This window comes from Nymphaea colorata, chromosome 5 (genome assembly GCF_008831285.2).
Source record: "Nymphaea colorata isolate Beijing-Zhang1983 chromosome 5, ASM883128v2, whole genome shotgun sequence".
Taxonomy (NCBI): Eukaryota; Viridiplantae; Streptophyta; class Magnoliopsida; order Nymphaeales; family Nymphaeaceae; genus Nymphaea; species Nymphaea colorata.
In genome coordinates this window covers 26,406,812-26,418,198 of record NC_045142.1, presented here as the reverse complement: position 1 = coordinate 26,418,198, position 11,387 = coordinate 26,406,812, and the positions used below count along the sequence as shown (strand labels likewise).

The 11,387-nt window shown below is 38.1% G+C and overlaps 1 protein-coding gene across 1 annotated transcript; it reads left to right on the top strand.

The window, feature by feature from the left end:
• Nucleotides 1-8,143: 8,143 nt before the first annotated feature.
• Nucleotides 8,144-9,836, top strand: LOC116254615 (proline-rich receptor-like protein kinase PERK13). Its single transcript, XM_031630114.2, has 3 exons — nucleotides 8,144-8,268; nucleotides 8,819-8,903; nucleotides 9,036-9,836. The coding sequence occupies exons 1-3, from the start codon at nucleotides 8,251-8,253 to the stop codon at nucleotides 9,731-9,733; spliced, it is 801 nt and encodes a 266-aa protein (XP_031485974.1). The 5' UTR covers nucleotides 8,144-8,250; the 3' UTR covers nucleotides 9,734-9,836.
• Nucleotides 9,837-11,387: the final 1,551 nt, after the last annotated feature.

Genomic DNA, 11,387 nt, shown 5'->3' with positions numbered 1-11,387 from the left:
AGTAGATGCAAATCAAATATATATAGCGAAAAATAAACTGCGTGTGACACTTGCCATCTTGTATTGGCCGAGGAGTCCAATTGTTTTACTGCCCGATTCCATTCAAATCAACTGATCAAAGACAATCAATTGTTATCTTAAGTATAATCTATTCAAATCTCACCGATGGGTACCCGTTTCAAATCTCAGTGGCGCGGGTCCCTCATGAAAGCTAGGACCATGGGGGGCGAGACACCTCAGGGGAGGGACAAAGTCTCCCAACCTAGGCCCGTTGCTTCTAAGTAAAATTAAAAAAAGATTGCATGCAATTGGTACGTTTTCCGCACCAATCGTAGAGAAAAGAAAGCAAAAGTGACTCCCGTTTGCCGGGAAAGTCCTCCCTAGCCTTTTAGTAATGAGCAGATTTAATGGATGCTTTGGCATTTGATTCTTTTCTCTTGAAATAGGGAATCGATTCTCTAACTTGTGTGTGTGCAACATTTTGCTTCCACTTATTCTTGCGACAATTTTCGTATTTGGGGTGAGCAGGGAGACCCATTGTCTAGTAGAGAGTCGTAGCTGCAACCCAACCCTTTATTCTCATAAAGTACAAGACCTACTTTAGGTGTCTTACTTTGCTGCCACCTATGCACTTCAACTTCTGGACCGGTGAACCCCTTTTTGTAGCACAGGAGGTTGATGCTCTTTCATTAAAAATGTAGACTGACAACCTCCCCTACACTCGAAATAAAGACTGGCGGGTGCTACCTACCAACCCCCACCCTAAGCTGTTGCACTAACCCCATCTGAAACATTGATTTATGGTGTAGTTATTCGAAAGAATTAATTAGACACAACTTTGAGAGAGAAAGAAAGGAAAAACTGAGAATCGTTTTTTTGAAACTTTCCTTCATCTCTTCCCTCAGTGTCGTTAACATCTCGGCTGATTGGCTAGGGATGTCAATGGATCAGATTTACATCGGATATATCCTTAATCACATCCGCTTTTTGGGATATTCACATATTTGGATTCGAATTCGAATAAAGAAAAGTCATATCCAAATCCAAATTTTATATTTTTGTACCCGAATCCGATTCGAACCGGAGTTTGCCAATTTTCAAAATTTAATAACATTAGATACAAGATATTTGTCTAAAAATGAATCCGATCCGACTCCGATCAAATGTCATTTATTAAATTTGAATCTTATCTCATTTCTTAATCGGATATTAAATCTTTTTTCATATCCAATTTTTTGGAACCAGATCTGTCGGATATCCGATTCAAATCGGATATATTGACATCCCTAGGCATGGCGGACCAGTCCTATTTATGGCCCCATAAGGGCCTGAGCAGAATTCTGTTGGTACTCAACGGACCAAAGCATGGTATTGGTACCCAACGTGATGGTGGTCAGGGCAGACCAGAGCAGACCCAATTATCTGGTACTCGACCTGATGATAGTCAGGCCAAACCAGACCAAGTCTGGTACTCGGCCTGATAATAACCGGGGCCTCGACCTTTTGTCTGGTATATATCTGCCCAATTTGGTCGATGATAATCAGGCGAGACCAGATCAGGCCCGAGTCTGGTACTCGGCCTGATGATTAGCGGCCTGCACCTTTTGTCAGCTTTATATCTGCCCAATTTTAGATAGATCAGAACCGATTCGCTGCTTCCACTAGTCTATCTATCAAGATGCGGTATCGTTTGCAGGGGGTGGCCGCCGGTGACCGGCGAGGCGGCAAACATATAGAGAATGGATCAAACAGCCAGTTGAAGTAGCTGGGTGGATGGGGGCGACTCCGGCGGCCATCCTCCACATGCACCATACTTGCTCTATTGCATGCTACTAAATCACTTGTAATCTGTGATTCAGCACCTCATCTTGACTGCCAACCAGGTACCGGCACTCCGGCCATCTCGGCTTGCATCGACCGATTCAACACCATATCGGCTGATAAATTAATAATACGTATCGCCTTGAACTAGCCTATTTAGGCCAAACCGAGACGGCAACCCGTTAATTGATTAGACCATGTCTCCCTAACTGGGCATATAGAGCCATTGGTGCTCGCACTCTTTCTTTTATTAGTTTGATTCTTAAGAGCCTGTAATACTGGGAGCACCTTCGTTATGTTCTAAACTGAAAGAAGTTGCTTTTATATATATATATATATAACATCTCTAGAAATAGTTCTTAGGGGAGAGCTGGTTATGTGCATGGGGGTGTACCATGCACAGCCTTGGCATAAGGTTTCTAGATCCATATACGAGTCTAAGTTGATGGCTGGTTCAAGGCAGGTTACAATATGAATGACATTGAGGAAGAGAACGATGCAGTTTCAGCTGCTTCAAATGCAGTCACAAATGGGTTCTCCATATATTTATTGGATCCAAATCTGGATACCAGATACGAGTGGGAAATCCAGGAAAACTTTCAAGAGAACCATTCATGCTCTTTACAAATTCTAAGGGGCTTTCTTCATATTTCTTACAAATCGTAAAGAGGAGTTAAAACAAGTTCAGCAAACTTTAGATGGCATTCTATTCTGAAACTAATACCAAATTCAAATCCAATAATGTTCATATTCAGGTCTCTAATCTAGATGCAATTCAAAGTTTCAAACTTGGATAAGCAAAAACTGATATATCCGAAACATTTAGATCCTTAAGTAATAGTGAGTGAGCTTGCCTTCTTTTCTAGAAGAAATCATGAGGATGATTGAGGGAAAAAGTAGCAGTAGTTGAGATTATAGCCAGATGGTCAATGAGTTTTAAGAAGTCTGCCACCAAACAGGATCAGATAAATATGAGATTAGTTAATTATAAAGCAGGAAAAAAGCAACAAGATCATGATATATCATGCCTTTGAGGTGACATCTTATCTCATCCTAAGCCACAATTGAAACCCAGGAGGGCCCTTAGCATTATCTCATCTTAAATAATGTGACAGGAAATCTCATTTTTCTTTGATATATAATTCTGAGAGTCATTTTGTTGGCATAATTTGATTGTGAGTTGTCAAACCTAACATATTTTTAGGTTGTTTCATTTAAAAAAAAAAGTTTTTTTTTAAATCATAAAAATGTATCAAGAAAAATATTTTTTTATGTATTACAGTTATTAACTGAAAGTAAGGTTATGAGAGTAAGGATGAAACGCATTTTACAATTGTTATTAAAATGGGCCTCAGATTCGCCTGAATCCGTCTATTCAAATCGAATTGGTGGCAAACTGATTCAATTTAGTTGGCCGATTCAAGGGTGCAATGCATCACTTTTTAAACATTTTTAAAAATATTTTAAGAATTTCTTTTATTTTTAATTAATTGTTTCAACAAAAGTTAAAATTTCATAAAAAAAAACACATAAACTTTATTGCCAACAATATTTGTAACCTAAATTTGAGCAAGCAAGTTTCTGATAAATTTTCTTGATCGAAAACATTTGCACCCTACCGGACCTGAAGTTGAGTTTCAATAAAAGTGCATCTAAAGCTATGTAAAAATCCAAAAAAAAAAAAAAAGAAGAAGAAGAAGAAGAAGAAGAGAGAAAAATCTTGTTCCCCTGCCCAAGGTTTTCTATGGGCCTTTTTCAGAACTTTTCAGTCACAACCCAAAATTTTGCTGTAAATTCCAATTTAGGCCTCCACTATTTTATTTTCTTGTAAGAAGCCTCAGTTTTTATTTTAACATATGCAGTAGTAAAACATGAACCCTTATCCGATGGTATTTCTCGCCGAACACCAAATCTCTCGACAAGATTAAGAACCAAAGGAAGGTTTTCAAATTTTTTCAAATAAATCTCTCTCTCTCTACATATATATATTTGTGTGATATATATATATATATATATATGATGTTGAATGGCAAAAAATGGAGTTCAGGAGCATCACGTTACAGGTTTTTTTCAGAAGAAAACTCTCTCCCCCATAGTGCGCTTAATCTCTAACACTCTGAAAATGAAAGATCACAAATTTTTGAAGTCAACTTGCTTCACTCACCATACCTTTTTAGCGTCACAGATGAGGATGCTCTTTTCTGTCCCTCTCTAGCTCTCGCTTTCTCTCTCTTCTCCTATATCCACCAGTTATTTTTTTCTCATTTGTTGTTTTATTTTTTATTTGAATTATTTATTTAGTTTTTTTTGTTTTTTACAAAAATAGACCACTAATATTAGAATTGTACTATTGACCACCAAAACTGAATCAATCAACTCGTCCAGGGCCTCAAACTAAACCCAGCCAAGTTGGTTCAGATTTAGCAAATGGGTAGAGCTTAACCCTAAGGGGGTTGGCACAATGGACAGGGCGGGGGCTGATAGGGGTTAGTTTCTATTTCGAATTTTTAAAACAAGCAGACCTTGTACCTTAAGGGGATAAAGAGTTGAGTGGAGGTTTCACCCAAAATGGGTAGAGCTATAACTAACTTGTTTACAGTGAAAAAGATGTGAAAAAGATTTTTCTTTTTCAGACCATTTGAAACTTGTATATGTTCACATCAACTTGTTTGTGTTTAAAAAACAATTAGTATTACATCTTCATGGTTCAACTAATGACGTTTGAGCCTAAATCAGACCGAATTCGGATTTCATAAATGGCATCCGATCAGGATATACATAAATAGATACGGATTCGGATCAGATTCATTTTTAGACAAATATCTTGTATCTGATGCTATTATATTTTGAAAATTAAAAAAATCCAGTTCAGAATTCGGATTCAGATATGAATATAAAAAACAGATTCAGATTGTAAAATCGGATTTCAGACTCATATTCACATTCAGATATGAGTTTTTTTATTCGTATTTGAATCTGAATTCGAATCTACATATGTAAATATCAGAGAAAAAAAAAAGATATGATTAAGAATATATCTAATCCGGATATGATCTATTGACATCCCTGAATATATCTAATCTGAATTCGATCTGTTGACATCCCTGAAGCACTATATCTTTGTTGCTGTGAATTTGAAAAAAATCACCATTGTTGAAACACAGAAGAAGGCAGGAGCAGCTCTCGTTGGGTAGTTCAGAAATAACATTCCACAAGAAAACAAGCAATTTCAGAGTGAAAATTATAAATGAAGAACTGACAAGAAATTTTCTGTAAGTTTATAAGTAATTGGTAACTTTTTTAGACTGAAAAGAAAAAACACAACAAGATTATACTAGAAATTCGGCAAAAAAAAGAAAAAAAAAATCGTGTCGTAGAGTGCTGTCGATCAATGGAGCTAACCAGCCGACATTAATCTGTTCATGTTCTCATGGACAGCTTGCTCCCAAAAATATCTTCACTTCATTATTCTCCGGTTACATCGTTTGATGGCTATGCCGGAAAAATAGTCGGAAAGAATATCTTCCGGTGTTAAACGGGTTAAACGTTTCAGCTAAAAGAGTCGGAGATTTTTTGGTCGGAGATTTTTTGTAAATCAAATATGTGGTGTCAAGGTGCACGGTGGAGATAATTTCATCCAAAAACGTATACCCAGAAAAACTTCTTCTTGACCAGCAAACACGCCTAATCAGCATATATGCAAGCATATCAACTTCCATTTCCCCTCCACAAGGCAGAAATCTGTGTACCATGAACTCTTATTTGTGTGAAAAATAAAATGAGGAATCATTGTGTCCACACAATGCGTCCAATTTCATCACTCCATTTCTTCCATTCATGTAATAATCAAGAAGGAGAATTTTAGACGAAAATGAAAGTGATGATGAAACGGGACAAGTGATAACTCTGTCCTTATCGGGCCACTTGTCTACGTTCACGAGCACTACATCCCGCGTGTGCACGTGAAAGCACGCGCATATATGTGTATGTATATGTATATATGTATAGTATATTTTGGTAGAAGCCAAATTCTCACCATTCAAGAACTGGTGCTCTTTTGTTTTCTATGAAGACTAAGAAGATCCATGATTTTATGCAAGAATTTAGAGAAAACATAAAGATAGTTAGGTAGAAAGTACTTTGTATTTTTATAAAGAGCACATGTTTCTAAAATACATGTTCTAATTAAAACTATAATCTTAATTTAGAAAACATGGTATAGTTATGTTGGTTGTTTAATTGTTGGATTAAAAAAAAAGATTCCTAATCATATCATATTTTTTCGAATAAAAAAATATTTTTTTTCTTTTAATGTTTGCTTAAGGGAATCTACCTTCGTCACAAAACCCTCAAGACCATACCCTTATGACTTCAAGATTCTTGCTTGGTTCAGAGTCTATGTAAACCTATTGTATATCCTTTAACTTGGGTATGTCACGCTTGCTACCATTTGAAGCTTACAAGTTTAATACAATAGAAAGTGACAGCGACCACAGCATCTTGCTGCCAGTTGCGCTAACAGTGTTTTTAAAATATATGTTTTCAAAGCAAAATATTCTTTTTATTAGATGCCTATAGAGAGTCCGAAGCTTCTTGGAAATCTTCAAGGATTTATAAGGATATCGGCTATAAGATTAGTTGTCGTGGTTCCTAGTTGGCCTTTTCAGAATATGAATTAAAGCTACTAGGGGGCGTTGGAATATGCTAAACTAGGAGCCTGATTCACCGGATTGTAACAAATATTATGCAGAAAGAAAGAAAAAATCCAAATAATTTAAAGGCTAACTCGTGCCATTGATAGTTTAATGTTATCTACCTAATTAAGATTATGTATTTCTTATTGGCAAATTGCAGCCAGATTGTGCATCTGGGATAATTTTCATGACTGACCAACCTATCTATTCTAGTGTTAGGCAGAATCCTACTGGATTATAGTGAGAAGTCCACCTTAGGTGCCAAATCCTTGACCTCTTTTAAAACATCCAAATCAAAAAATTTGTATGTGTTTCTCATGGAAAGTGTGCTATTCACTTTTCCAAAATTTATCTTTATAATTGTGATTTATGAGTCAGTTTTACAAATAAGTCAAAACCTAAAACACTTTTTTTTCAATGGCATAAAATGCACAATTAACACCTTTTTTGTTAAAATACAAAATTGAGTAGAAGATTTTTATTTTTAACCACGCTTAATTGACATGTCTATGCAAACAGATTGTGCCCAAATTTAGATATCAATTGCTAGATCTTACGCTTGATTTTGTATAGATTGGCAGTTGAGAGAAAAACAAAGAAAAAAAAGAATGTGAACTAATACTAAACAACAAAAAAATGCATCTTTTTTTCCTGTGAACCGCCTACATGCAAAAGATGAGATTGTTTTTGATCCATCTAATATATATGTATATATATATATATATGTTTTTGGATGATGACAATACATGGGATGTGGAGATGGCGATGGCGATGGCGATGGCGATGGAATCTAGTGACAGTGAATAAGGACCACGTAGTCCACATTTTATTTTATTTTTTAGAGGAAAAAGTGGAGGGAGAGTGAAAGAGGAGGAGGAGACGAAGAAGACATGAACGGATGCCTTAGAGAGTTGGATATCCAAAAGCTACTTTAGTTTTCTTGACCAAAGGGGACATCAACCTTTTTCTATGGTCGGCCCAAGGATATTCCACTCCTCAGCCACACCTTCAATTATGGGCCGGCCTCCCCATCCCTCCCAAACAAATTTAATAGCAAAACAAATAAATAATATTTTGATTATTTGCATATAAAATTTTATTTTTATAACCATTTATAGATTCAAGTTTTTTTTTTTTTTAGTTGCAGGAATAACGGCTTTTAAAAGGTAAGTCTTTAGTTTGATTTTGATGAGCACGATGTTTTTGCATGTTAAGATAGTCGGATGCTGCATTTCAAGTTAAAGAACCAATGTAGCTCAAGACTCCAGAGATAAGAAAAATAAAGAAGCTTTCATACCTTGTTTCCAGCAACAAAGATAAACTTCTAGCTCACTCAAAAATAGTGAACAAAATTAGGTTTTTTTTGTTTTTGTTTTTGTAGTTAACTTAATCGAAATTGGTTTTCTTATCACGATGTCGTTAAAAAGAGAGAAAAAAAAGAGTGATTTATTTGAATAGGAAAAAAAATATCATTGTCTAAGGGCTTCCATGCTCCTCCCCACCACGCATTTGTTGATGTGACTTAGAATTTATTTTATACAAACATTGTGTATTTTATGAAATAAATTTCCCACGCTTCATAAAAGCTGGAAGCACCTCCTGCCTCAAAAGTTTCAGAATTCCCATCTTCTCCCCACCTCCCTGCCTACTTAAAGGACTTATCACCCTCTCTCTCAACTAGAACCACCAAGCCTCTCCTCTCCTTTTCTCTCTCTCTCCCTTGCAGTCAGGAACCATGGTTCCCCATTTAGAGGTATAATCTCTCTCTCTCTCTCTCTCTCTCTCTCTCTCTCTCTGTGCCATGAATGTTTTTGATGTCTACTCCAAAAGTACAAGTAAAAATTGGTTTCATGAGAAATTGCTATTTTATGTAGAAAATCAATGCCTACCATCTCTCTCTCTCTGCCATGAAATTTTTTTTGATGTCTACTCCAGAAGTAACAAGTAGGAATTGGTTTTATGAGAAATTTCTACTTTATGTAGAAAATTGATGCCTACCATCTATTTCTATCTCTCTCCTCCTCCCTCTATCTCTCTCTAAAAGTACATATGTATAGTAGACGCTGATTCTTTTTAAGAACTTTCATTGGCTTAGTTTTCACTTTTCACTACCGCTGAACATCCAGAGAAGGAGGTTTGATCCGAAATGCGCATTTTTCATCATCTGGTTGGAAAGTTTAGCACATAATCGGTGTCTTCTTGGTCTCTGTTTTTGCCGCTTTATAGGAACTCAATTTTCTTGAACAACGTATGTATATGTTCTGCCTCGATCTGATCAGTTTTTCCTCTGTCAACGTCCACAGAAAGCTAAGGTCACTGAGATCCACGTCCGGATGGACTGCAACGGTTGCGTTCAGAAGATCAAGAGAGCCCTCAGTGGAATCAATGGTAAGAAATTAACCACTTACAGAAGCCATTCTAGATTAACCAGTAGTAATTCCTATCATTTATACTTGTTTCTTCAGAAGTTTCTTATAACAAAGTTTAACACGCTCAAATCGGTTGTTTCTCTTTTCACAGGAATATATGAACACTACATAGACTTCCCCCAGCAGAAGATCACCATTGTGGGTTGGGCAGAACCTGAATTGGTCATCAAAGCCATTAAGAAGACGAGAAAGATAGCAACCATATGCTCCCACTCAGAGCTCAACGAAGTCAGGCCCGACTCAAACCCGCCGCCTGCAGAGCCGCCAGCTCCAGCTGCCGAAGCTGAGCAGAAGCCTGCGGAAGCATCACCACCATCTAGTGAAGCAGCCAATCCTCCTCCTCCAGCAGAAGCTGCACCACCTGCTGAGCCTGCACCTGCACCACCAGCAGAGCCGACACCAGAACCACCGCCACCGCAGCCAGAACCAGAAAAGCCAGCTGCTGAACCTGCATCAGAGAAGCCCTCACCTACAGAGCAGAAACCGGTTGAAGACATCCAGGTCATCGACTACAGTTCCAGGGACTATCCAGGGCCTGGGCCTTGGTACCATTACACTGGAACACATGCGGTGCCTCAAGTTTCTGCTTATGCTTACACTCATGCTTACAGACCTACAGTTCATGTAATGCCTGAGCCTGTCTATTACATGCCAGCGCCTCAATACTCAAGGTACAGTCGATATGAACACTACGCTGATGAGTATCCCAACAGCAGGAACAGTGGGGAAGGAAGCAACATCACTTCAATCTTTAGTGATGAGAATCCAAATGCTTGTACTGTGATGTAATATGAGGTAAAATTTTGTGGGGAAGGGGAATTTTCTTTTCTTGTTTTTCCCTTTTTTTCCTTTTTGCATGACTTGTATTGTTACTACAAATGGAGAAATATTATATGTAGTGCTCTGAAACAAGAAATGGGCAGTGAGATAAAAGAAAGAACCGGTGAACGACTATCAATGCATGGATAAAATAGAAGCAGAGAGGCAGTGGGATGCCTTACTTGATGAGTAGTACATGCAGGGAATCTAGAGAGAGAGAGAATGAGTTTACAAATTTCCTAATGCACGTTACTGTTCACTTTCCTATATTCAATAAAAAGGGCCTTGCAAACAAAGCAATTATTCCAATTGCTTTATGGACTCTCTCACGTTGATGGAGCTCAAGCTTTGCTTTGGTTGGGCTTTGCAGTGTCAGACTGTCAGGCTTTCCAACCAAGAAAGAGAGGGCCGGTGGTGGAAGGTGTTCTTGCTTTTGTTATTTTATTTTCATCAAACACTTAGAAGCTGACAAATTGCCGAGTAAAGACAAGTGGCTCTGGCCCCTTTTGCACTAGTACCACAGGTGCTAAAAAGAGTCTCAATCGAATTCTTACTTTGCCTCTCTCTCATCCTTGATAGTGCTGTAAATTAGTTCTTGTCTCCTATTGAAAAACGATAAGTATCGGTGATTCAGACATCATTTGGTATCTGATGATGATGCAATTCGGTTGTAGAGCTACTGTATTGTTTGCAAGTAGGCCAATACACGGCAGAATCGGCTGCTTGAAACTGCCATTTGGTAGATTCAGGAGCCATATCCGCTATTATTATGAAGGCCCCGTATCGGCTCCTGCATTGTTTCTGTGAGGGGCCAATTAGATGTGTTCAGACAATATAGACAGATATGCATCTGACATGGCTTAACACTCAGATACCACTCAACCTTCACGGCTTTGAGCCTTTGAGAAGGACCCCATCAAGGAGTTCAATTCTTAAAAAGCAAAGAAAAAGGAAAGCCAAAAGGAAAGAGATGGGTAGCCCTTTTTAGTACTGCTGCTGCTTCTCCAGGTGCGACCATGCAGATTCAGAATTAGTTTATTAAAGCTTCTTTACGTGCTCATGCTTTTGCTTCATTAAGGAGGAAACTGAGCTGGCCAGCAACACCTGATGTTAAAGATCGTACAGCGATATTGATAAGAATCTGAAAAACGGTGGCCTAGGATCAGTAAGTTAAGGTGTTTCAATATCACTATTGAAACCATGGAATCCAAGGCAGACCAGCAGCCTTTAGGTTCAAAGGGCCCTCTTCTTGGAGTTATGCACCGGAAAAGCAAATATAAATTGGGCAGGCTAAGGGGCACAGCACCACCAACGTGCCTGTATCGTATCCAATCGCACCTGCCGTGCTTATACAATGCATCTCAGGTTTGATTCCAGTGGGTGTTACATGTTGATAAGCGTTGAGGAAAGAGGCTGAGAGTGATGTCCTACCGATTAAGGACAAGAGTTATGGTTGCCCTCTCTCTCTCTGTCTCTCTCATGCATGAGCGCACACAGAATTGACATGCGTACTCTGCTTGAGTTTCTCGGTAACATGAACCATATACCTGGAGTTTTCAAAGTTATTAGTGCCTATAAGAATGCATTGACAACTAGATGAAGGTTTTCATGGAGGTCGACTTAA

Excerpts from the sequence above, each read along its gene's own strand:
- LOC116254615 (XM_031630114.2), top strand. Across the intron at positions 8,904-9,035 it reads AGCCCTCAGTGGAATCAATG|GAATATATGAACACTACATA; the intron begins GTAAGAAATTAA and ends CTCTTTTCACAG.